A 27,849-nucleotide genomic window follows, 5' to 3' on the forward strand; every position below is an offset into this window, starting at 1 on the left:
TGGTCCCGGGGCTATGCCCAGTCAGTAGATGCCCCCTCTCATCCTCAGGTGTGATGTGGTCCCCGGGCTGTGCCCAGTCAGTAGATGCCCCTCTCCTCCTCCTCAGGTGTGATGTGGTCCCGGGCTGTGCCCAGTCAGTAGATGCCCCCTCTCCTCCTCCTCAGGTGTGATGTGGTCCCCGGGCTGTGCCCAGTCAGTAGATGCCCCCTCTCCTCCTCCTTCTCAGGTGTAATGTGGTCCCCTGGCTGTGCCGAGTCAGTAGATGCCCCCTCTCCTCCTCCTCAGGTGTGATGTGGTCCCCGGGCTGTGCCCAGTCAGTAGATGCCCCCTCTCCTCCTCCTCAGGTGTGATGTGGTCCCCGGGCTGTGCCCGGTCAGTAGATGCCCCCTCTCCTCCTCCTCAGGTGTGATGTGGTCCCCGGGCTATGCCCAGTCAGTAGATGCCCCCTCTCCTCCTCCTCAGGTGTGATGTGGTCCCCGGTCTGTGCCCAGTCAGTAGATGCCCCCTCTCCTCCTCCTCAGGTGTGATGTGGTCCCCGGGCTGTGCCCAGTCAGTAGATGCCCCCTCTCCTCCTCCTCAGGTGTGATGTGGTCCCCGGGCTGTGCCCAGTCAGTAGATGCCCCCTCTCCTCCTCCTCAGGTGTGATGTGGTCCCCGGGCTGTGCCCAGTCAGTAGATGCCCCCTCTCCTCCTCCTCAGGTGTGATGTGGTCCCCGGGATGTGCCCAGTCAGTAGATGCCCCCTCTCCTCCTCCTCAGGTGTGATGTGGTCCCCGGGCTGTGCCCAGTCAGTAGATGCCCCCTCTCCTCCTCCTCAGGTGTGATGTGGTCCCCGGGCTGTGCCCAGTCAGTAGATGCCCCCTCTCCTCCTCCTCAGGTGTGATGTGGTCCCCTGGCTGAGCTCAGTGTGCGGCTTGGTGGCGGCTTGTCGTCCGTCGCACACCCCCCTCGCCTCGCCGACGCCCCCTCCCGCTGCCGCCTGTGCTGTTTAAATGGGCCAAGTTGGAGAAGCGGCGGCGAAGGCAAATCTTGTTTGGTCAGAGAGTGTGTGAACTCCGGCGTGTGACATGTAGAGGGATCCCCCGCACACCGGCAGGACACCCACCGCTCCCCATCCTCCTCCTCCTCCTCCTCATCATCATCCTCAGTACCGGAGAGCCCGGCCGGCCGGCAGGTGGATGGCTGCAGATCAGCGCAGAGTGCCCGCAAAAGTTGGCTGAGCTGCCCGCCTGGACGAGGGGTCAGACAGGGGGCAGGAGGGAGCCGGGCACCGGAGGTGAGCGGGGGGCACAGGGCGCCCCGCACTGGGGGAGGTCGATAGGGGATCAATAAGCATTCTGTGAAGCGGCAGGATGTCTCCGGTGGCTCAGCCCTCTCCGGCATGTCATGTCTCAGTCGGGCTGGGAGACTCATCCTCGGCACAAGGAGCGCAGCAGCTGTGAGAGCCGGACGCCCTCCGGACACCCTCCGCCGACACCAACCCGCCGACACCGCCGGGGCACCATGCCGGCCATCAAGAAGGAGAGACCGGACCGCGAGGAGCTCGCCCTCGCCGCTTTCAACCAGCCCATGGACTCTCTGCCCGGCTACCTGGCTGCCGCTGCCATCCCCGTGGTCACCCCTCACCCGCCGGTTTATGAACACCTCTTCGCCCACCACGCTCACCGTGCCTACCTGGGACTACATGAGCCCCACCACCCGCCTCTGCCCGACGACCTGATGCTGGAGAGGTTCTCCTCCGTCCCGGACTTCCAGCCGCTCTTCGACCAGGGCGAGCCGTGCATCGAGGTGGAGTGCGGGGAGAACAAGGCTCTGCTCTACATCCAGAAGTTGTGCCAGGGCAGCAAGGGGCCCTCCATCCGCTACCGGGGAGAGTGGCTCACCCCCAACGAGTTCCAGTTCGTCAGTGGCCGGGAGACGGCCAAGGACTGGAAAAGGAGCATCCGACACAAAGGTACCGACCCCAGAGGGGTATATCCCGGGGAGAAGAGGGCATCAAGGGCACAGGGGGCATATCCTGGGGAGAAGAGGGCATCCCAGGCACAGGGGGGGGGGGGGGCATCCCGGGGAGAAGAGGGCACGGGGGGGGGGCATCCTGGGGAGGAGAAGGCACAGAGGGCATCCCGAGGAGAGGGCACAGGGGCATCCCGGGGAGGAGAGGGCACAAGGGGCATCCCGGGGAGACCAAGCACACGGGACATCCCAGGGAGGTAAGGGCTGGGGGGGCGCAGAGCACAGGGGGCATCCCAGGGAGGAGAGGGCACGGGGGCATAGCAGAGAGGGCACAGGGGGGCATAGCGGAGAGGGCACAGGGGGGCATCCCGGGGAGGAGAGGACACAGGAGGGCATCCCAGGAAGGAGAGGGCAGGGGGCATTCTTGGGAGGAGAGGGCATAGGGTGGCATCCCAGGGAGGAGAGGGCACATGGTGGCATCCCGGGGAGGAGAGGGCACGGGGAGATATCCCAGGATGGAGAGGGCACATGGGGGCATCCAGGGGAGGAGAGGGCACAGAGGGGAGCATAGAATGATAATTTATTGATCCCAGTATTATTAATGACCCCTTTTATTAGTAGTGACCCCAGAATTATTTATTGATCTCAGTATTATCGGCGATCCCAGTTTTATCAGGGCTTACTTTATTATCATTATTTTTAGCGACCGCAGACTGATCATTTATTGATCCCAGTATTCTCGGTGACCCCAGTATTATCATTAATCCCAGTATTACAATGACCCCACTGTGACCCCAGTGTTACCAGTCACCCCATTATTATTAGTGACACCAAACTATTCAATTATTGATCCCAGTGTTATAATGTATTGATCCCAGTGTTATCCGTGACCTCAAAATTTTCTGTGGCCCCACTGTTACCAGTCACCCCATTATTATTAATGACCCCAGTGTTACCAGTCACCCCATCATTACCAGTCACCCCATTATTATTAGTGACCCCAGTGTTACCAGTCACCCCATTATTATTAGTGACCCCAGTGTTACCAGTCACCCCATCATTACCAATTACCCCATTATCATTAGTGACCCCAGTGTTACCAGTCACCCCATTATCATTAGTGAGCCCAGTGTTACCAGTCACCCCATTATCATTAGTGAGCCCAGTGTTACCAGTCACCCCATTATCATTAGTGAGCCCAGTGTTAGCTGTCACCCCATTATTATTAGTGACCGCAGACTGATCACATAGTGACCCCAGTGTCCTGAATCGATGTCGGTGATACTGATGGATTGCCCCCCCCCCCCCCCCCCCCCTGTAATAAGTTGGGGAAGTCTTTGTCTTATCACACACAGTGACAGTCCCCATTGATGAGGGTGAATGGGGCTCCATATGGTGGGGGGGGGGGGGGGGGGTCTCTGCTGTCACTCTATGCCCCGGTCCCTTTTCTCTTCGTGGCAATTTAGTTGGGGGGGTCCAACCAAACGTGGTTCCAGGAATCTCCCAGGGCTGGAGCTGTTCAGTGACACCATCCTCCCTCCCCTCCTCCTCCTCCCCTCCCCCCCCTCCTCCCCGGTGACCCCGGCTCTCCGGATGGGGATTTGGCACTGAGGCTGTCGGGGTTATAGAGGTAAATGGGGAGGGCTGCCCCCCTCCTCCTCCCTGCTCGGGGCACACAGACATTCGCTGCTCACATCGGGATGATGGATGTGTGTGGTCTGACGGGGAGAGGCGGAGAGCCGGGCATGGTGAGAGCGAGTGTGTGCGGGCCGGGGAGACCGGCCGGCGGGGCTCAGCACTCTGTATACCGGCGGGGCCGAGTATCGGGTGTAGAGGGGAGCGATGACCGGGCACCGGGTTCAGGCTGATCCCGGACAGATGAGATTGCCGGTGTGATATCCGATCCTTCCTGGGGGGGGGGGGGGGGGGTAGATAAGCACCGACAGGAGGGGGGGACGGGACATCTGACAGATCATCGCTAATGAGAGCTCATTAAGCCCACCCGGAGGGTCGGAGGGGGGGGGGGGGGGGCACCATAAGTTGTTTATTTGTCTGGATGCTTTCAGTGTGCTCTGGCAGTCGGTGACATTGGGGCCCCTAGGTGAGGAGTCGCTGTGCACACTCAGGGCCCCAGTCTATGTATAGGATCGGTGGAAAGTGAGGAGCGATCTCCCCACAATCACATTCCAGCCATCAACTTCTTCTATGACTTTGTCTGCACATTTGCAACATTGTCTGTGTTTCCTAAAATGTATTTAGTTGGCTGGACTGTGACCAGTGCAGGTCTGGAGAGGAGTGTGTGTTCTGATCTGGTTCTGTATAGTACTGGGAGGAGTGTGTGTGTTCTGATCTGGTTCTGTATAGTACTGGGAGGAGTGTGTGTGTTCTGATCTGGTTCTGTATAGTACTGGGAGAAGTGTGTGTGTGTTCTGATCTGGTTCTGTATAGTACTCGGAGGTGTGTGTGTGTGTTCTGATCTGGTTCTGTATAGTACTGGGAGGAGTGTGTGTTCTGATCTGGTTCTGTATAGTACTGGGAGGAGTGTGTGTTCTGATCTGGTTCTGTATAGTACTGGGAGTGTGTGTGTGTTCTGATCTGGTTCTGTATAGTACTGGGAGGAGTGTGTGTTCTGATCTGGTTCTGTATAGTACTGGGAGGAGTGTGTGTGTGTTCTGATCTGGTTCTGTATAGTACTGGGAGTGTGTGTGTGTGTTCTGATCTGGTTCTGTATAGTACTGGGAGGAGTGTGTGTTCTGATCTGGTTCTGTATAGTACTGGGAGGAGTGTGTGTGTGTTCTGATCTGGTTCTGTATAGTACTGGGAGGAGTGTGTGTGTGTTCTGATCTGGTTCTGTATAGTACTCGGAGGTGTGTGTGTGTGTTCTGATCTGGTTCTGTATAGTACTGGGAGGAGTGTGTGTTCTGATCTGGTTCTGTATAGTACTGGGAGGAGTGTGTGTGTGTTCTGATCTGGTTCTGTATAGTACTGGGAGTGTGTGTGTGTGTTCTGATCTGGTTCTGTATAGTACTGGGAGGAGTGTGTGTTCTGATCTGGTTCTGTATAGTACTGGGAGGAGTGTGTGTGTGTTCTGATCTGGTTCTGTATAGTACTGGGAGGAGTGTGTGTGTGTTCTGATCTGGTTCTGTATAGTACTGGGAGGAGTGTGTGTGTTCTGATCTGGTTCTGTATAGTACTGGGAGGAGTGTGTGTGTTCTGATCTGGTTCTGTATAGTACTGGGAGGTGTGTGTGTGTTCTGATCTGGTTCTGTATAGTACTGGGAGTGTGTGTGTGTTCTGATCTGGTTCTGTATAGTACAGGGAGGTGTGTGTGTGTTCTGATCTGGTTCTGTATAGTACTGGGAGGAGTGTGTGTTCTGATCTGGTTCTGTATAGTACTGGGAGGAGTGTGTGTGTTCTGATCTGGTTCTGTATAGTACTGGGAGGAGTGTGTGTGTTCTGATCTGGTTCTGTATAGTACTGGGAGGAGTGTGTGTGTTCTGATCTGGTTCTGTATAGTACTGGGAGGAGTGTGTGTTCTGATCTGGTTCTGTATAGTACTGGGAGGAGTGTGTGTGTTCTGATCTGGTTCTGTATAGTACTGGGAGGTGTGTGTGTGTGTTCTGATCTGGTTCTGTATAGTACTGGGAGGAGTGTGTGTGTTCTGATCTGGTTCTGTATAGTACTGGGAGAAGTGTTTGTGTTCTAATCTGGTTCTGTATAGTACTGGGAGGAGTGTGTGTGTTCTGATCTGGTTCTGTATAGTACTGGGAGGAGTGTGTGTGTTCTGATCTGGTTCTGTATAGTACTGGGAGAAGTGTTTGTGTTCTGATCTGGTTCTGTATAGTACTGGGAGTGTGTGTGTGTGTTCTGATCTGGTTCTGTATAGTACTGGGAGGAGTGGGTGTTCTGATCTGGTTCTGTATAGTACTGGGAGGAGTGTGTGTGTTCTGATCTGGTTCTGTATAGTACTGGGAGGAGTGTGTGTGTTCTGATCTGGTTCTGTATAGTACTGGGAGTGTGTGTGTGTGTTCTGATCTGGTTCTGTATAGTACTGGGAGTGTGTGTGTGTTCTGATCTGGTTCTGTATAGTACTGGGAGTGTGTGTGTTCTGATCTGGTTCTGTATAGTACTGGGAGTGTGTGTGTTCTGATCTGGTTCTGTATAGTACTGGGAGGAGTGTGTGTTCTGATCTGGTTCTGTATAGTACTGGGAGGAGTGTGTGTTCTGATCTGGTTCTGTATAGTACTGGGAGGAGTGTGTGTGTTCTGATCTGGTTCTGTATAGTACTGGGAGGAGTGTGTGTGTTCTGATCTGGTTCTGTATAGTACTGGGAGTGTGTGTGTGTGTTCTGATCTGGTTCTGTATAGTACTGGGAGGAGTGTGTGTGTTCTGATCTGGTTCTGTATAGTACTGGGAGTGTGTGTGTGTGTTCTGATCTGGTTCTGTATAGTACTGGGAGGAGTGTGTGTGTTCTGATCTGGTTCTGTATAGTACTGGGAGGAGTGTGTGTGTTCTGATCTGGTTCTGTATAGTACTGGGAGGAGTGTGTGTGTGTGTTCTGATCTGGTTCTGTATAGTACTGGGAGGAGTGTGTGTGTTCTGATCTGGTTCTGTATAGTACTGGGAGGAGTGTGTGTGTTCTGATCCAGTTCTGTATAGTACTGGGAGGAGTGTGTGTGTTCTGATCTGGTTCTGTATAGTACTGGGAGGAGTGTGTGGACACAAGGTGCTGATCACCTGCAGACCCGTTCCTTGACATCCACTCCACACACTAGATTTAGGAAGGCGTCACGTTGTGCGATTTGCGCCTGTGTTTGCTTAGCCTGAAACTCATCACCTTTCTCTGTCTCTCTCTTTCATGTGCTGCTTCCAGGGAAAAGTCTGAAGACTCTTATGTCAAAAGGAATCTTACAGGTACATCCTCCAATCTGTGATTGCCCTGGGTGTCGAATTTCGTCTCCAGTGGTAAGATCATCGCTCACACTCCATTTTTACCCCGCGTTATGCTTCATTTGACAAGAGCTTGTGTGGTCAGAGAGGTTTTGACACAGTTCAAGTCGCTCTGCGTGCATGTGGGTGTTGATTGCATGACAGATGTTGTGATTTTTGGGGGTCTTACAGGAAATGTGTTCTCATCTAACAAGGAAAACAATCTTTTCTTGGCTCCAATTATCACTTTCCTCCAGACAAACAAATATCTCCACAGCCAAACCAAGGGGGATTTATTTATTTACTTACGGTTTACGTAATCGTTTTGCAGTATGTTTCTTCTCGGAGCATGGCTACGCTCCGTGTATTTGTTAGTTGTGGAAGTTCACTTTGTGCAGAGGTGTTAGCCATCTCATGTGACTTTATGATGTGGTCCAGGTTTGTGAAAGAGATTTTATTTATTAGCTTTTTCTTTTATTGATTGTTGTGTTGAAAAAAAAATGTATTTATTAAAATATATAAATAGATCTGGTCTTCTACCATACGATGCAGGCTTTTCAGTTCACCTCATTTCACAAAGCATCCTTCAATACTGTTACATTTAACTAGAGTGCAATATGATTGGTTGCTTATTACATGCTTGTTGATGAATTCTGTTGAGTCAACCAATGAAAATTGTATTATTTGTGGCTAGCTTTGTGGTATTGGCTACATTTTTTGGTGCTTTTGATGGGACAGTGGCTGCATATGTTTATTCATTAGTTAAAATTACTGCTTGGTAAGGTGTCTAGGCATTGAATGATTAGGCAGTATTCTGTTTGGATGCCAGCAGACCTTCGGGGCTCCACCGGATAACTAATATCTGGGAATATTTAAATTGGCTGTTTTGGATCATTTTTGGCATTGATTTCACCCCCCACCCCAAGGCCGAGACATAGAGACATGCAGGCCCTTATGACCTTGGTGATGTCAGTAGACAGCTTGACATTCTTCTTTCCAAGACCAGTCAGTGCAGAGCTATATAGTGTTGGATGCTTGGAATGGATGATTAACCAGTCAAGAGTGTTAGCCCTTGTACACACGGTCGGACATTCCGATGGAAAATGTCCAATCGGACCGTGTTGTCGGATAATCCGACTGTGTGTGGGCTCCATCAGACTATATCTGACGGACAAAGTTTTAGAGCTGGGCTATAAAACTTTCCGACAACATGATCCGATCGGACTTTGTCCGATTGTGTGTTGAGAATTACGATCGGACAAAGTGCCACGCATGCTCAGATCAAATTCATAGACCAAAGCTATGGGCTACTAGCCTGAACGTAGTCCCGGCGTAACGAAATAATGTCACCGCGTTCTGAATGATCGGATTTTCCGACAACTTTGTCCGACAGCGCCTAGAGGCGATTCAGTTCGCATTGTGCGCTATAAAAGTATTTCATTCATTCATTCATTCACAGTGTGTATGCAACAGAAGTTTCGGACAAAATCCGACGGATTTTGTTGTTGGAATGTCCGACCGTGTGTACAAGGGCTTATAATAATGTAAAAAGGCAAACTGTGTAATGGGTCCTGCTAAATTTATCAGAATAAATTGTTTGTCTTTTTCCTCTTTTGTAGCTAATGCCACTTGTATAGGGTGCAGTACATGTGCTTTTTAGCAGGCCAAGTATACCTAGTGTCATGTAATGACTGAGCTTGTTGTTTATATGCTAAGTCCACCCGCTGGCATCTCATATATCTTGGGAACTCCGTGCCAGAGATGATGTCTGTGCTTCCATGACTTTTTATAGCCATGCAACCAAGTCTCACTATTCATGCTGCTTTCTCCATAATGTGAGGCAGATGTGAGATGGAAACCCTCACATAATGGCTATGGACAACGGGCAGAGAAGGTTACATAGGTGTCATAACTTAACTACTTGAGGGAGGTACACAAAGTTATGTGATTCATTTTTCTGGTGCTCAGGTTTGATTGCTTATCTCTAAAGCACACATTTTTTTTGCAACAACTGCACAATCTCCTTTTAGATCCAGCAAAAGTATTGAGTGCAAGAACACTTCTGATTGAATACAGATTGATTGGCTAATTTAGGTAGGTCTTTGTATTACATAGATTTGCTAGATGTAAAGTGGGGTACACACTATGAGAAAATCAGGGAAATGTTTGTCTGAATTTTCTCGCTGTTTTACAGCAAATCGAAACCAATGAAAGAAAATTCTTACGAATATTCTTGTATGACAAAGGTTTTTCTTGTTGTTTATTGTTTCTGATCATGCGCAGTCTTTCTTTTCTTGTACTAAAATCATACAAAAACGGTACACATTAAATGAAAATTGTTTGTTTTGTTACCGTACGAGACAAATGTTGGGGTTTGCCCCTACGGGAATTTTTGTATGAAAATTCGGAATCGGTTGTCGAAAGTTGTGTACACACTATACGAAAATCATACGAAAACTCACCAACTGCAAAATTGTACTTGTCGGTTTTCACCAGCGTGGATTGGTATTTCTAAAGTGTAGTTCTCTCAGGCTGGAAAGATACATACAGTATCTAACAAAAGTGAGTACAACCCTCAAATTTTTGTAAATATTTTATTATATCTTTTCATGTGATTACATTGTAACAAAGTGTAATTTCTTCAGTGTTAAGTAGTGAGGGTGTAGCTTTTACAACAGTGTGAATTTGTTGTCCCTCCCCTCAAAATAAATCAATACACAGCCAATAATGTCTAAACCACTGGAAAGAAAAGTGAGTACACCCCAAGTGAAAATGTCCAAATTGGGCCCAATTAGCCATTTTCCCTCCCTGGTGTCATGTGACTCATTTAGTGTTACCAGGTCTCAGGTGTGAATGGGGAGCAGATGTGTTCAATTTGGTGTTAACACTCTCACTCTCTCATACTGGTCACTGGAAGTTCAACATGGCACCTCATGGCAAAGAACTATCAAAAAACTTTCTGAGGATCTGAAAAAAAACATTGTTGCTCTACATAAAGATGGCATAGGCTATAAGAAGATTGCCAAGACCCTGAAACTGAGCTGCAGCATGGTGGCCAAGACCATACAACAGTTTAACAGGACAGGTTCTACTCAGAACAGGCCTCACCATGGTCAAACCAAAGAAGTTGAGTGCACGTGCTCAACATCATATCCAGAGGGTGTCTTTGGGAAGTAGATGTATGAGTGCTGCCAGTATTGCTGCAAAGGTTGAAGGGGTAGGGGGTCAGCCTATCAGTGCTCAGACCATACGCTGCTCACTGCATCAAATTGGTCTGCATGGCTGTCGTTCCAGAAGGAAGCCTCTTCTAAAGATGATTCACAAAAAAGCCTGCAAACAGTTTGCTGAAGACAGGCAGACTAAGGAGATGGAATCCAGGAACCATGTCCTGTGGTCTGATGTGACCAAGATAAACTTATTTTGTTCAGGTGGTGTCAAGCGTGTGTGGTGCCAACCAAGTGAGGAGTACAAAGACAAGGGTGTCTTGTCTACAGTCAAACATGGTGGTGGGAGTGTCATTGTCTGGGGCTGCATGAGTGCTGCCGATACTGGGGAGCTACAGTTCATTGAGGGAACCATGAATTTTAACATGTACTGTGACATACTGAATCTGAGCATGATCCCCTCCCTTTGGAGACTAGGCCGCAAGGCAGTATTACAACAAGATAATGAACCCAAACACACCTCCAAGACAACCACTGGCTTGCTCAAGAAGCTGAGGGTAAAGGTGATGGACTGGCCAAGCATGTCTCCAGACCTAAACCCTATTGCGCATTTGTGGGGCATCTTTAAATGGAAGGTGGAAGAGCACAAGGTCTATAACATCCACCAGCTCGGTGATGTTATCATGGAGGAGTGGAAGAAGACTCCAGCGGCAACCTGTGAAGCTCTGGTGAACTCCATGCCCTAGAGCAGGGATATGCAATTAGCGGACCTCCAGCTGTTGCAAAATCCCATAATGCCTCTGCCTCCGGGTGTCATGCTTGTGGCTGTCAGAGTCTTGCTATGCCTCATGGGAATTGTAGTTCGGCAACAGCTGGAGGTCCGCTAATTGCATATCCCTGCCCTAGAGGGTTAAGGCAGTAATGCTGAAAAATAATGGTGGCCACACAAAATATTGACACTTTGGGTCTAATTTGGACATTTTCACTTAGGGGTGTACTCGCTTTTGTTGCCAGTGGTTTAGAGATTAATAGCTGTGTGTTGCATTTGAGGGGACAGCAAATTTACACTGTTATACAAGCTGTACACTCATTATTTTACATTGTAGTAAGATTGGACCTTGAAGAAGGGGACATACCTGAAAGCTTGTCCTGAAAAATTGTATGTTAGTGCAAATAAAAAAAGTATCACGGACAGTACTCAATTTTCTCTGTCACAATTGCACTAATACGGCTACAATCACATTAAGTTTACATTGTAGTCAAATTGTAATTTCTTCAGTGTTGTCACATGAAAAGATTTAATAAAATATTGAATATTTAATAAATAATATACAATATAATATAATATTTAAAATGCAAGAAAGGTGTACCGTTTCGGAGTCACGCAGGACCCTTTCGTCAGGCATGTTATCACATGCCTGATGAAGGGATCCTGCGTGACTCTGAAACGTTGCACCATTCTTGTGTTGTGATCAGGCAATAAACTACCCATTTGGACGCAACTTTGTGCCGATCCTTGGTGTGCTGGCAAATATCTTCTTTGTGACTTGAACCAGTATCCAGCTGGTTGTTGCTGTAGCACCCAAATCTTGAGAGCTTATACCAGTAACGCGTGCGATGGGAATATGAAGTAATACAACGTTAATGACACCCCCATTTAATTTTGCATATCGCACTGCCAACTCCCAGTTTGGACATGAATTGGATTGCATGGGTGTGAACACCCATGCAATCAGATTCTGGTGCGGAGCAAAAAAAATAATAAATCCTGTGCGAGTTTGATCCAATACGATGCAAATTCAGCCATTTGTTATCTGTATGGCTGAAATCACATCACATGCAAATTGTATGTTATTTGCACTGCAGTGCTTTGAGAATCACATACAATCTCGCAGAGCGCACTAATGTGAACCGGCACTGAGAGGCAAAAAACCCCAGGGCCAGCTAGTTCAGGAGAGAAACTTTTCATCATAAAAAAACGCTTGATGTGCCTAAACGCGCTTTGGCTCTGGGCATGTCCAATACTTGGGCGTTTATTCGTTCCAATGACCACAATAAATTAATATTCCAGCCATTGGAATGAATGCGCACCTAAATGAATTTGCAAAACGTGTCTTTAGGCATGTTTGTGAGGCTGCTTTTTCCTCCCCTGGAGGAGGGGAAAAAAGGCGTGGGGCCTAAGTGTCACTTTAAGTGGTCTGGAAATTTGGCTTGGATGCCAAACATCTGAATTTTTTATATTTTGCTGCTAGCTTGAAGAATTAAGCTGATATTTTCAGGCTTTGTGCTGCTTCGGTTCAACCAAGCGTGTTGTTTACAATTTGATGGTCGTTACTTTTTGCTCCCCATTATAATTGGACTAATACTCTAGCAACTTTACAAACCTGTTCATCCCGGTCTTGTCCCCAAGAACGAGGAATCAGCCAGCCCTGTGGATTTATCTGCGGCTTTTATCTTGAGGTATGAACTAACCTTAGCAACAGACAGCCGGAGCTAGCGGCGATAAAAATGCGATGAAAGGGAATTAATGGTGAGGAACAGTAAAATCAATGAAATCCTATAGGCAGACGGAAGAAATTAGTCAAAAAGACAATTTTGTGGGATCAAATGGCAGTTTCATTGATATCATTATTTTATTGCCCGACTTCAGTGCATTTTATACCGCAATATAATTTGAGATTTTAAAGGGTTCCTTTATGTGTGCTGAGGCGTGCCTTTTCTCATATTTTATCAAGGCTTTGGGCTAGTGTAATTTTTTTCTTTTTTGAACTGAATCTCTTTGTGCAGGCTTATATGCTGTATATTTTAGGTTGTTTTAATTGTAAGCTCTGATGGCAAGACAGTTGCTGGACTACATAAACCATAAAGAAAAAGTTTTAGTGTTTTTATGTTTTGTTTTTCAAAGCAGAACTTTAGACTTGATTTACATTTATGCATTTTGCAGATTGGTGCTTCAGAACGCGTTCTATAGGAAACCATGTTAAATGGACTGTGGTGCAAATCTGCAAAAAGCACAAAAAATGCATAAGTGTGAATCCAGCCTTAGACAGATATAAGACAAAAAGGTCCATCCGGTTATGCAGTCATTAAAAAAAAAAAAATATATATATATATATATATTAAACATGCTTTTACATACTGTTATCCCTTGTACACACGGTCGGAGATTCCGACGGAATGTGTCCTATCGGACCGTTTTGTCGGATAATCCTACTGTGTGTGGTCTCCATCGGACTGTTTCCATCGGAATATCCGACAGACCAAGTTTTCCAACTTGTCTATAAAATTTTTTCCGACAAAATGCTCCGATCGGACATACTCCGATCATGTGTAGCCTACTCCGACGGACAAAGTGCCACGCATGCTCAGATCAAATTCCTAGACCAAAGCTATTGGCTACTAGCCTGAACGTAGTCCCGTCGTAACGAAATAACGTCATCACGTTATGTACAATCGGATTTTCCAACAACTTTGTCCGACTGTGTGTATGCAACAGTTTCGGACAAAATCCGTCGGACAAAATCCAACGGATTTGGTTGTCAGAATGTCCGACCGTGTGTACAGGGGCTTAGTATGTGTACCTAAATGTGTCTTGATATTAGCTTTCTGTAATCTCCTGTACAGCTGTGCCCAAGTCAGTGGAGGGGAGGTCAGAACTCTGAGCCAATTAGTGGTTTGTTGTATACAATGCAGTTTGTGAATGAAAGCAGAGGGGAGACTTTTTCTGTATGTTGCTGATCATTTGTCCAGTCACAGGCTATGCTAGTTCTTGGACTAGGTTGTATTGCTTAAAGCAGTTGTTTCCAACCTGTGGCCCAGGCATGTCTGTAGGGACGCCGTACAAGCATAGAAGACACAACGGTCAACAGGGACAAGGTACGTACGTATGGGGGGGGGGGGGGGTGCGCCGTGCAAGCATAGCAGGTGCGGTGGCTCACAATGAGAATCTAGGCACAGGCACCTCTGGCGGAATGCTGGGGTAGCTGAGTTTCTAATAGCAGTGGCCACAGTGAGGACAGGGACTGATAGCGCCAGGCAAGTAAATGCCACATGGCTATATCTAGAGAGATTCTGGGGGGGCTGTGCCCCTCCCAGATTTCAGTTGTGTCTCCCCCAAAACTCTCTGCCCACAACCTCCATTCTAATGTCCTAAACAGCACATGGGGTTGAAATCCAATGTCCTAGTCTACTACTTTTTTTCAAATCGCAAAAAAAAAAAAACAGAGCCCCAAAAAAAAGCTTGTGGATAAGGGAAGATTGTTCAAGGAATATTATTACTCAGATAGGTACATTAGCTATATCAGTGATCAATAATTTGTGATCTCCCCAACTTTTTCTGCTCAGCAGCTATCTTTATTGTTAGTGTATTTTATGTGTGGCCCAAGATGACTCTTCTTCCAAAGTGGCCAAGGAAGGTTAAAAGGTTTGACACCCCTGGCTTAAAGAGACTCAGGTGAAAGGTGGAACCTGTTGTAGGTATAAAGTGTGGTCATCAAGAGGAAACCTTCCCGATGACAAAATGCTGGTATTTTCTGACAGGCAAGGTCCCAGAAATTCAGGGTAGCGTTGGAGCTTTGTCTGCTAATCCCCCCCCCCCCCCTCCTATATCCCCCTATTCCTATCAGCTCTTTGCTGTGATGGACACACTCAGCAGCCAGTAGGAAGGTTGTAGGAGACAGGAAAGGGCAGGTAGGCATCAAGAGGTGCCAAAGCTTTGCCTCTAAAGCCTGGTACACACCACTCCTTTTTTTTTTTTTCATTCAACCCAGCGGTTTGAACGGAAAAAAAAACGACAGCTCCGGATGGAGCCCCTGTACTAACGATCTGACGTTAGTAAAGCTCTTTTGTGTTCTGTTAGGGGAACAGCCCCCTTGCTAGAACACTCCGGTCAGCGATCTCAGCCACTGGCTGAGAGCACTGATCTGGTCATCTGCTGGTTTTCGTCTGACAGACTCGTCTGACAGAAGCCGGCCAATGTTTTGTCTATGGCTTCTGTCGGCCCGGCTACAAACGGGCAGAGTGTCAGACAGTTTTTATTGAACTATTCGACTGATGACTCCTGGCATTTAGCCTGCGTGTACTAGGCTTTAGAATCGGATGAGATTCAGCCCTGACAAAAAGTTTGGGAGGCAGCTGAAGGTATGCATACCTAGATTAGCCCCCACTGTCTCCCTTTAAGGCCCCTTTCACACTGATCCACTTTTCTTACATTTTTACTCTGCGAGAAAAATGCATGAACAATGTTTCCCCTTTAAACCCTATGGGGCTTTTCACACCACTGCATTTTTTTAAAGTCCAGATTGCTGCATCTTTGTTGAAAGTTTTCAGTGTTGAAAACTGCACCAAAAACACAGATTCCCATTGAAATGAATGGAAATCATGGTAAAAATGCACTGGGTTTTGCGTTTTTGGTGCGTTCTTGAGTCACATATCATTTTATGCAGGTGAAGGCAAACCAAAAATGCACCAGAAACGCACAGGAAACGCATATGTAACACAGTAATATGTTTTTACAACTCTTTTTCTACAGAGTAGTGTGAAAGGGCCCTAATAGTCATGTGGTGTGCAGAGAGGTCAATGACCAGGCTGTGCTGTCTGGCAAAAGTACTTTCTTTACAAAACCAGTTGAGCAGAATGGCAAAAGATTTGGCAGGTGAACCAGTTCACATAAATGCCTTTCAATAACTAAGACCTTATTGTCTGGAGTTGTCCTTTAAATACATAAATCCTTGCATTAAAAAAAACAAAAAAAACATTTTTGCTTGGAGATTAGTCCCATGTGCTCTTAACTTTACATTTTTTCAAAAAATTGAAATCTTCACTACTTTGAGTTTGCATCGGTGTTCTCTTTGCATAAAGGGGAGCCCTAAAGTGTACAAACCAGAAAATGCTCAGTTTTGGTTGAATGAAGGTAATGCAACATTAAGTCGTTTGAAAAGATATATTATCTTTGAAGAAGCAAGCCATTAGTCCTCATAAAAATTTATGGGCAGGAATTGCAACTGTACTCGTGTTGCATTGAAATGTTATGGAGGAAGACCACACCAACTAAATTGGTTAGAAAAATGTAGCATTTTTTCAATTGCCATGCCATTATTAAAGCTGAACTCCAGGCACACATTTTATTTATTTCTTTTTATAATGTATTCCTCAGTAGCCAAAAAGAATTTGAATCCACTTTGTGTACGTAAAATGCTTTTGCAGACTGAGGTATTATCTTGCAAAAGTAGCAGTGCTCATCACTCCTCTGGACAGTACCTGGGCAGTGCTGTGGGAGGGGCCCAGCAGGCTCCACCCACTACAGGCTGCCTGCAGAAAACTACAATAGGGGGCGGAGACAAGACCAGTCTCCCTGCACAAGGAGAGAGCAGCAGTGATCAGTCTTTATTGCAGGAAGCTTCTGCACAGGAAAAGCTTCACACAGGATTACTGCACTAGATCCTACCCAAAGCACATCAGGATTCAAGTAAGTATACACATGCCTCTTGTAGTTGGCCGGTCTGCTAGTTAAGTCCCTATATTTGCCTTATTCTTAAAGTTAGCCTGTGGTCTGGACATTTACATATTCTTTACAGGCAATAAATGAGCTTTAAAACAAGCCTGCACTGATTGTGGCTGTGCGCACTAGTGGTCCTGTACACATAATCTTAAATTAGAAGGACCGACTTCCAAATGGGGAACCATGCAGACCCAATGTGAGTAATACACCATAAAGACAGCATGGTAGTCAAGGCACATATATTCCAAAGAGGGGGCTCTTAATAAGTATCTTAGAGACAAACTCAGTTCATATCAGTCCAGCAGGTTGGCTTGCTCACATTGGGTCTGAATGGTTCCCCATTGGTACTTCTCTTTTAACCATTCAGCCTCGGAAGGTTTTACCCCCTTAATGACCAGGCCATTTTACGGCACTGTGTCACTGTACTTTTTTAACTGACAATCGTACGGTCGTAGGACAATGCATCCGAATAAAATGTAAAATTGTATTTGGATGACAGAAAGACAAATCCATTTTGCACTGCAAGTGCACTTGGAAGTGCACTTGCTCTAAATCTAAGGGGAAGATCTGAAATGAGTGGAAGCTCTGCTGATTTTATCATCCAATCATGTGCAAGCTAAAATGCTGTTTTTTATTTTCCTTGCATGTCCCCCTCGGATCTACAGCGACTTTACTTCCAAGTGCACTTTCAGTGCAAAGTGGATTTTCCTTTAATAAATAACTCCCCTATGTGTCCACGTAAAGTCCATGACTACATGCTCTGTTCACAGTTGTACATGATTTGCTGGGATGTGGACATATAGCACACACAGTCTAGGTTTTCCTCCCCCATTAAACAACTTACCAGCATGTCTTTGGAATGTAAGAGGAAACCAGAGTGCCCAAAGGAAACCTATGTAAATGCAGATAGTGTCGTGGCCTGGGTTCAAACTGAGGACCCAAAAACCGCCCACCATTAGTCACTATTCTGCTCATTTGTAATGTAACCTTTTTGCTGTCGTGCAGATTCTACCAGCATTGCATTCTGGGAGTTGTGGTTCAGTGCCAGCAAAAGATCTGTCACCAAATTTTAAAATTAACATTTAGTTTCACAAGTCACATATTCTTATGCCGCGTACACACGATCAAATTGTCCGGCGACTTAGTCCGCCAGACCGCATTTCACCGGACAATCCAATCGTGTGTGGGCTTCAGCGGACTTTTTTAGCGTAAAGTCCGGCGGACTTTGAAAGTAGTTTTGCAGCCCAATCTTTCCGCCGGACTTGGGTTTCAGTGGACAATGCGTTCGTGAGTATGCTATTCCGGCGGACTAAGAATGGCGCATGCTCAGAAGCAAGTACGAAAAGGAAGCTACTGGCTATTGAACTTCCTTTTTCTAGTTTCGGCGTACGGGCTGTACGTCATCGCGCTAGCAATCGCCGGACTTTCCGTGTGTGGCCAAGTCCGTTCGGTAGAAAGTCCGCTGGACTATCTGCCGGATCGTTTGCTGGACTAAGTACGCCAGACAATTCGATCGTGTGTACGCGGCATTTGAAGTGCTGTTTAGTAGACAAAAGATATTATCCCCCGCATCCCAGCTCTAATGATCACATGCGTTTTAGCTCTCCCATCCAATCTCTTCTCCTGATTCTCTTTTACCAATAAGGTCTGCAGAGAAAACTAAAGTTTGCCTCCTTTTCTTGGACTTTTTCTCACAATGCTTTGCTCCTAATCCAGTAACTTGCTTTTTGTGGAATATTGAGAATCCTACTTGACTTGACGTTCATTGAAGTGAGACACTGTAGTCCTCTCCAGGACTGATAGAACTTGTATTTGTGATGAGAGACTTTGTCAGATTCCTGCCTTTTGTAGTGTGATTGTTGTAGTACAAAGTGAGTGTCAATGGATATGATTAAACAGAACACTTCTTGAACTCCTCATATCAATGATACTTGATGCTGGCATGATACAGTGGGCGCATCATGCATGCCTTTACTTCTCTTCAATTAGAGTCTTCGCAGCCCATCTCAAACACAGAGAGCCTATGCCCTCCAGCTGTCAAGGAACTACAAGGGACAGTATATGCTGGCAGTGTCTGCTGGGACTTCTAGGTCCTGAGAACCTGATGGGGGTAGATTGCCAGACACTGCCGTCATTTTATTCTCTATGTAGAAAGGTCCTATTAAAAATTGATGCATCAAAATAGCCGTATGACTGAATGGAAATTGCTATCCCTGCAATGAAATATTGATTGTTGCAGATCCAACAATAGCCAGCAATTCACAAGACGTATTTACTGATTGTTCTGTCACGGGCTATTGTAAAATGAATACACCCTAAATAAGTGCGTTCCCTGCATCCATTTCCCACTGTCCACTTTGATTTTATCTTGATATATGAATGGTGATACAGGCCAGTCAGTGAAAACAAAAAAACATCTTGCTATATATTCTAATAATGCAAGATCAAGAGATGACTTGTGTACATCCTATAAAGCACTTGTGCCCCCTCACTTATGCCAATCTTTATGATCAGTGGATGCTGACAGTTCATGAGTCATTGGTTGTTAAGGACGTGGCAGCTGGCTTCGCGACCCGCTCCTTAACAACAAGCACAGAATCTGAATCGGTTGATCAATTTTCAGCTGATCCGAATCATTCTGAAAAATTGGAATTCAGTAGAAAATAAAGAAACTAAACACATTTTTTCATTCTGCACATGTCTAAGGACTTTGTGAAGCACAAACAAGAGATCACAAAAACCAAAGTCGTAACAAAGTCGCACTCATCCAAACTTGCCTCAAGTCGCAGAGTAAAGCCACAATGGAAATCGCTATATTTTTAAGTCACATAAGTGTGAATAGGGCCTTACCCACTGTGCTGCCCAGAATGCACCTCAATCCAGAGATTTCCTCCCTGCCTGACTTCAACATCCATTTAACCCACTTTCTCTGAGCAAGTTGTCCTGGATCCACCGCAGCCTGTGACTAGACAGGGAAAAGAGAAGCAGCACATTGATGAGCCGATCTCTCTATCACGCTGCCTTCTATCCCTATCAGCATGCTTGTCAGCACATGAACTGTATATTTCATTGTATCTTTTTATGTAACAACACTGAAGAAATTACACTTTGCTACAATGTAAAGTAGTGAGTGTACAGCTTATATAACTGTGTACATTTGCTATCCCCTCAAAATAACTCAACACACAGCCATTAATGTCTAAACCGCTGGCAACAAAAGTGAGTACACCTCTAAGTGAAAATGTCCAAATTGGGCCCAAAGTGGCCACCATTATTTCCCAACAACTTTGTCCAACCGTGTGTATGCAACACAAGTTTCGGACAAAATCCGACGGATTTTGTTGTCGGAATGTCCGACCGTGTGTACAAGGGCTAACTGTATCCCCTCATTATCAAAAGTCTTACACCTTAGTAGAATATTCTACCAGTTAAGTTACACAACTATAAACCAGGTCATACATAAAAAGACACATTTATTGATTGCCTTTTTAATGGCGGTTCTGAAAGTTCTGCATACCAGTCGTCTTGTTTCTTGCACTAGAGAATCTTTGTTTAAATTACTTTGACACCTTTTACAGCTGTATAGTGTAGATGCAGGGGATTCTCTTTTTGAAAAAGGAAACTATACAGAAAACTGACATTGGAAACCGATTGACTCAATTTTATGCCCCATACACACAGTCGATTTTCCGCCGAAAAAAAATGTGCGATGGGATCATGTTGTCGGAAAATCCGCCCATGTGTGGGCTTCATCTGAGTTTTTCCGCCAACAAAATCCGATCACATAAATTTTGATCATGTGTAGACAATTCCGACGGACAAAGTGTCACGCATGCTCTCAGAATAAACTAGGAGACGAAAGCTATTGGCTACTGGCTCATTTATAGTCCCGACGTACATGTTTGACGTCACCTCGTTCTGAGCGAACGGATTTTCCAACAGCTTTGTGCGACCGTGTGTATGGAACACAAGTGTTCGGGATGTCGGACTGTATGTATGGGGCATAACTCTTTGGAACGGAGCTAAACCTGGCAAAGTATTTAGGTATATGGAAGTCTAGTTTGATATGCACTACATAATTGATGAGCAAGCAGGGTATTAAATGGACTGTCTTGGATTGTTTTATCAATGTATTGGCTGGACAAAAGGATTTTTTTTTTTTTTATATTGTCCTGTGAATAAATTTTAAAGTACTGTATATGTGAAGTCAATGAAATCAAAGCACATTATATAATTCAAATAAACATTCTAAAGCTGTATTTAAATAGATTTTAAAAATGTATGTTTTTTTTTATTTTTTATTAATTATGTATACGCCGACCCTCTTCCTAAGTGCAGGGGAGGCATGTTTCCATTGCCCGAGGGTGCCAGCTTATGGTCGTCAGTGGAGAATTGCATTCCCTGTATATGTATGGGTCAAGCAAGGCTGGGCAGGTGTTGCAGCAGCAGAGCTGATTCTGGGACTTTAGACTCACATTGGCACAGCACCATGTAGCTCTGATCGGCAAGCAAACTGATTGTGCTTCTATATATGGGAAATAGACATATAAGAGAGATGTAAAGGTTGCACATCCCTGAAACAAACAATATGGGAATATTCCCCCCAAGTTTTTTTTTTTTTTTTAGCAGCAATCTAAAAAAGTGAGAAAAGGCATAGGTATAAAATTCTTTATTTTGAAAAGTTTCTATGTCATGTTGCAATTAAACTATAAGCACTGGCTATAGGATACAATACATATTCCATGGTACAGCAATGCAAACACAAATGTACACAGGATTCCATTACATAATGTTTGAATGTGTGAAAACACTGACGCGTTTCGACCTGTGCAGTTGCGGTCTTCTTCTGGGGGATAGTTTGCTCTAAAGAGATACATTAACCTCTGCTGGCGGTAATCCAGCGTGTGGCTCGGGGTTACATTTTAGTACCATTAGCGGTAACCCCAATTCGCACTCAGGATTGCATCTCAGGGTCCTGGTACCTTGTCCCCAGGTTCCTGCGATGTCCCAGCACTGTGTCTGCAGGCTGTGTCCTTCGCCTGATGCCTCTGTGTGCCGGGCTCTGTTCCCTGCGAGCGATGCATGCGGGCGGAGCCTGGCAGCAAATTCAAAAAGTACAAAATTCATAATACATACAGTACACTGTAATCTTACAGATTACATTACTGTATCTAATCATTTGACATCCCTTTTGTCCCCAGTGCTTTGTCCAATGCCCGGCCTGCACTTCTATATTATTTATACTGTTCTTTCTGCCTGTAAACTTGAGATTGTCCATGACAATCAAAAAGTGTCCCTTTTACATCAAAAGTGGTTTTAGACCAGCTAGAAAACAGGGATAGTAAATTAGAATCACTCGCAGAATTAAGCGATAGTGAATCGTGGGGAAATTAATTTTATTATTATATTATTTATAGTTATTTATTATAATATAATTTATGATTTTGTGTTTTAAACTTTATCATACCCGGGATGTCTACTAGACTCTTGTATGGACAGTATTAGACATTATTACAATATTAGACAATAGACAGTATTAGACATTAACAATTACAGGCCTACAATATAAAAAGCCAAATTTCTATGCAAAACAATGTACCGCTTTGAGATTAAAAAATCTGATCTAATCATACAGCCGGGGAGGTTAAACATCTCAAATTTCAAAAACATTTCCCCATGCAAATTCAATATATACAGTAGTGCTGTATTTACCGCTGAAGAATGGAATGAGTGATCTCATAACTAGAAAATTTTAAAATCGTTTGGATGATGCAGAAGGCTCCATGATTGTCCCCACCTCCCCAAGGGAGAGGAACCCAGCTCAAGAGGGCTTACAAGGAGCCACACTTTTGACACCCTCAGAGGAATGGGAGAAATGGCACCTGCAGCAAATTCCCAAGCAATGACAATGTATTAGAAGAGGGGGATCGAATAATTAAACTCTTAGTAAGCTAACGAGAGTACCTAATAATAAGTTATACATATTTATTTTTAATGATAATAAATTATCATAACTAGATATAATTATCAAAACATTATTTGTCAATATGTGAACTTATTTTAGTACCATATTTTGTCCCATAAGAAATAAATGAAACTAATTATGTGGTCATACAAATGGTGAATGTATGTTTGTGATTAATCAAAAGGAAATAAACCTTCATATAATAACATTTACAGTAGTAAAACTAAGAAAGATATCAGGGGCTGCCCGGTGGGGCAGTCAAAATGGGTGGCTTATTGGGCTTCTGCACGTGCCATAGTCAGTAAGCTACAGGAAGGGAGGTTGTATTGGCAGGATCACCATGTAGAGAAAAACCTTGGTTTGAGAGTAACTTGGTTTGAGAGCATTTTGCAAGACAAGCAAAATGTTAAAATAAATTTTGACTTGATATACAAGCGATGTCTTGATATACAAGTAGCATCATGTCACAATGGAGTGTAAAAGAGTAGAGAGGCGCCTCTAAGTGTAGCAATATGGTTATATTTAATGAAGGTACAACATTTAGCAACTCATATGGTGGATGACAATTGCGCGGTCATGCTACACTGTACCCAAACAAATTTTTTATCATTTTCTTAACACAAATAGAGCTTTCTTTTGGTGGTATTTAATCACTGCTGGGTTTTTTATTTTTTACATAAAAAAAGACCAAAAAAATGTTTTTTCACTTTTTTTCTGTCAGTAAATTTTGTAACAAAGTCATTTTTCGCCTTCACAGATGTGCGCTGATGAGGAGGCACCGATGGGCACTGATAGGCTGAACTGGTGGGCACTGATGAGGCGGCACTTACTGGCACTGATTAGGAGGCACTAATATGCCGCAGTTATGGGCACTGACAGGTGGCACTGATATGTGGCACTGATAAGCACTGATAGGCGGCACTGGTGGGCACTTTTAGGCAGCACTGGTGGGCACTAATATGTGGTATTAGTGGGCACTAATAGGTGGTATTAGTGGGCACTAATAGGTGGCACTGTTGGGCACTGATAGGCAGCATGGATAGGCGGTACTGATGGGCATTGATGGGTGGTACTGATGGGTGACACTGATGGGCATTGATTGACTGCAGTAATGGGCATTGATGGGCAGCACTGATAGGCGGCATTGATTACCAGCATTGACTGGCATCGCTACTGGGCACTGGCACTTTTGGGCAGTGGTGGGCACTGATTGCTGCCATTGGTGGGCACTGTTTTTTTACACTTTTTTTTTTTTACTGTTGTAATCAGGGCACTGATGATCAGTGCCCTTATTACATTCCTAAATGTTCCCCTGTGAGGAGATGACGCTGGGCGAAGAGCGATGATTACCGGCACTTTCTTGTTTACATGAATTGGACACAGCCGATCACATGTTTAAAGAGCCAAGGACTCGCCTCTTTCCACAGATCGGGTCTTAGCAACACAGCGTGGCCACGATCGCCGTGCTGCGTGCCCCCGTGGGAGCGGCCGTTCTGGGCCGCCGTCATATGATGGCAGCCCAGAACAAGAGCTGCACCGCTCTACTGTCATATGACGGTGGGCGGGCAGCAAGCAGTTAAACTAAAGGACTTAAATAAATGGTTGTGGAACTAATCCTTTGAGTTTCCATTATTTCTTATGGGGAAATTCGCTTTAATATACAAGTGCTTTGAATTACAAGCATGTTTCTGGAAAGAATTATGCTTGCAATCCAAGGTTTTACTTTATTTGCTAGTAAATAAGAGACTAGTAAGGAACATTTATTAGTTACCTTATTATTAAAATTTGGAATGCATTAATTATCAGTTTTTTGCATATATTCAAAACTTTTTATTTTCTTAAATCTGAAAAAGTTTGACTTTTCTTCTTTAGAAAACAGAACCTTGACACTCAGTGTTCCGCTTGAGTGTTTATCTGTGACTGCTTGCCTCTCCGGGGTTGGCCACTGTGTGGTTGCTCAGTGCGTTCTTATCAGAGCGACCCCCTGCCTATAACTGAAATCCCGATTCTCCAGCTGCGCCCGTAACGCGTCCTTTCCCCCTCCCCATGCGGTCAGACCTCACAGCTGTCAGATGAACCGTCTCTCTGTGCAGTCGGGGGAGGGGATCTCCAGAGAGGCTGTCAGCACTGCACACAGATATTCAGCTAAACAATTCCCCTTTGAAAGCACTCAGGAAATGGGCAGGACGCGTCTCCCTGTGTCTGTTGACTGTGGTTTCAGTGTCAGGGGCACACCGGGCGGCTCACATGGTGCTTAGCGGGTGAAGGGACACAGGAGGGAAGCCCAGGTTCCTTTCATAAGCACCTTGTTCCCCTGCCAGGGACCTCCCACCCTCTCTCCCTCTAGCACGACCAAGAAACTGTCAGCTTTATGTGCTGGAGTGTGGAAATTGCTTCCCTGCCAAATCCCCGAGATGAATAGGGAGCTTTCTTATTAATAATTGCTATTAGAGGAACGTGTAAGTCCCAGGCTCTGGCTGGCACAGCTCCAATCACGAAGCTTGTGCTCATCATCGTCTCTGCGTTCGCGCGTTCACCTTCCTTCCAAAGGGTTAACATTTCCGAGGAGGCAGCCCACCCCTGTCGCATCCAATTTGTAGTGTCAGGGAGGCTGGAGGGGGTTTAATTAATGTCTGCTCTCTGGTTTGAGGCAGCGTTCATGTGGGCCTTTTGGGTTTTCTGTGATTAGGAGAATTGATTTGAAGAGGAAATTACTTGGCGAGGGCGAAGGTGGGGAGGAAGGAGGCTGGATGATAGCGTCGGAGGAGCCGGGAGATAATTGAAGGGGATAAGCGGGGGGGGGGGGGGAAGCGGAGAGAGGCTTTGGCGACTGCAATAAGGATCTACGTGAGCTAAGAATAAGCGGGGGTTATGTGAGAGGTGAAACTGCCTGCGTCGTGTTTTGGGCAAAGCATCATATATTCAAGAGGAAAAAAAAAAGACCCAATTTCCAAATCTCAGATTTCTACAGCAGCTCCGCCATTCACATTTCATATATGTCTTGAGCTGGACTATGGCTCCCTGGGTGACTATGGACTACAAGTTCCATCATTGAGGGAAATCTGCAGTGTTCTCCTCTACTTAGTTCAATCATTAAAATCCTCCTTGTTGTCTTTTCCCTCTTTGTCTTTAAAGACCATGTATAGTATGAGTCATGTGAAAAATGATGGGGTACATTGTAAAAAAGGAATGAGACTATGGGGTATCGTGGTATATTTGCCATAGGTACACGATGCCATAGGTTTTTCTCTTTTTCAAAGCAGAAACTCTTTGTAAGTTCCATAAACTTGGGATACAAAGTTATGTTCCACTAAAATGGTTTTGATGAACATTTACAGATCTATTAGTAAAAGTCACAACTCGAAAACAGTACAGAATTGCTTAAAGGTAGGAGTAAAGTCCCACGCAGAATTTTTAACTATAAGGTTTACCTATAGGTACTGTAAATATCTACTAAATGTGCACCGTTTAGGACAGTGATGGCGAACCTTGGCACCCCAGATGTTTTGGAACTACATTTCCCATGATGCTCAAATACACTGCAGCGTGCATGAGCATCATGGGAAATGTAGTTCCAAAACATCTGGGGTGCCAAGGTTCGCCATCACTGGTTTAGGAGAAATTTACTGTAGATGCAGCCGGCGACATCATCGGCACATGCTCTCTGAAGGAACGGGCCCCTGATCGCTTGTGTGACATCATTGTGGCTCCGGCAACTCACACAGAGTCCGTGAACCCGGAAGGAAGACCGGGTGAAGATGGAAGTCCTGTTGGCACTGACAGCGTGCCGCTGGAAGGGCTTCGTTCTGAAGTAATTTTCACATAATGTGCTAGTATGTGATGCATATTAGCACATTATGACTTTGCCTTGCAGTTTGTGAAAAAAAAAAAAAAAAAACAACACAGCAGTTTACTACCGCTTTCAAAAAACTCTTGTTTGGTCCTTCCTCTATCTAAAGATTCAAATTATTATTCTAAATAACAATTCAATATAGTCAACTGACTATGCAAACTTTTTACAGCCAACTATGAAGTATACAAACCCTTCTATTTGCAGGCCATTTGTGATAGAATGTGTTTCACCCTGCTAGGATGGTCTCTTTTCTGCTCTATCAGCACCAGTAGTTCTGAAGCTGCTTGGGGGCACAGGGCTCTGAATGATTTTGGCTTTGAGGCCTAGAAAGTCAGGTGTTTAGGCACGCTCACAGAGGAGAGAGCCCAGGGATAACGTCAGAGGCGTGCAGTTTATTCTTAGTCTATCAAGCAAGCTGGAGGTGGCAAGGTGACCTAGGATGGTGCTGAATGGCGTCACCCTCTGTAAGGCTGGGTTCACACTTATATGAATTGGATGTGGGTTTCTCCGCATCCAATTCGCATGACAGGCGACTGTGACTGGCTCTCAATGGAGTCGGTTCACACATTTCCGGGACAGCAGAAGGGTCCTATGCGTCTTTGGCTTTGTTTCAGGTCTGAATTCAGGCAAAAATTCAGACGTGAAACGATGAATGGAGACGCACCGGACCCCTGCTGTGTGCCACGTCACACACAGTGCGAACCACAAGTTTGACTGAACTGAGTTGGAAGTAACTTTGGAAGGTAAAACAATTTAAAAATTCACATATTTTACTTGTTTGTTTAACTGGCATTTCCTGTAGAAAAAAAAAAACTGAAGCATTGTAATGCCGCGTACACACGATCGGAAATTTGGACAGCAAAAGACTGATGTGAGCTTTTGGTCGGAAAATGCGACCGCGTGTATGCGCCATCAGACTTTTGCTGGCTGAATTCTCGCCAGCAAAAGATTGAGAGCATGTTCTCAGGTTTTTCGGTTTTGATCGGAAATTCCGATCGTCTGTATCTATTCCGACGTGCAAAATTCCTACGCATGCTCGGAAACAATTTGACTCATGCTCGAAAAGCATTGAACGTAATTTTCTCGGCTTGCCGTAGTGTTGTATGTCACCACGTTCTTGACGGCCGAAAGTTGAGCGAACTTTTGTGCAACCGTGTGTATGCAAACCAAGCTTGAGCGGAATTCCTTCGGAAAAACCATCCAAAATTTTTCTGACGGAAAATCCGCTCATGTGTTCATGGCATAAAGCAATCCCACCGGCGCGATTCGTCAATGTAACATAAAGCTGACAAGCAAGATTGTGCGGTCACACCAAAACAATGTCACCGCTCTGGAGTGACAGGTGAATGCGCGGCCACTTCTTGCGTGGAAGTTTTTTGTTTATTCCTACACTGAATAGCATCCGGTTCTTAGAATATAGTTTCTAAAACTATAAAAAAGGAGACTCAACGTTTAGTCAATGCACAGAATTCGTATCAAATTGATACA

At 45.4% G+C, this 27,849-nt stretch overlaps 1 protein-coding gene across 9 annotated transcripts in view; it reads left to right on the forward strand.

The window, feature by feature from the left end:
• The first annotated feature begins 1,002 nt into the window (after positions 1–1,002).
• Positions 1,003–27,849, forward strand: part of SAMD11 (sterile alpha motif domain containing 11) — a 253,146-nt gene continuing 226,299 nt past the window's right edge. For 2 of the 9 annotated variants that reach the window (XR_013263263.1, XM_077458075.1), the window contains exons 1-2: positions 1,003–1,952; positions 6,825–6,916. Coding sequence is in view for 8 of the 9 variants with exons in the window: in XM_077458075.1 (XP_077314201.1) it covers positions 1,385–1,952; positions 6,825–6,916 (660 nt within the window). In the remaining variant the exon portion in view is untranslated. Of the gene's footprint in view, positions 1,953–3,515; positions 3,582–3,622; positions 3,700–6,824; positions 6,917–27,849 lie in introns of those variants that run through there. The other 7 variants (XM_077458074.1, XM_077458071.1, XM_077458073.1 and 4 more) reach the window with 7 other exon arrangements.

The sequence above is a fragment of the Lithobates pipiens genome, unplaced genomic scaffold (assembly GCF_037356315.1).
Source record: "Lithobates pipiens isolate NorthernLeopardFrog02 unplaced genomic scaffold, aLitPip1_a1.2 Scaffold_27, whole genome shotgun sequence".
Taxonomy (NCBI): Eukaryota; Metazoa; Chordata; class Amphibia; order Anura; family Ranidae; genus Lithobates; species Lithobates pipiens.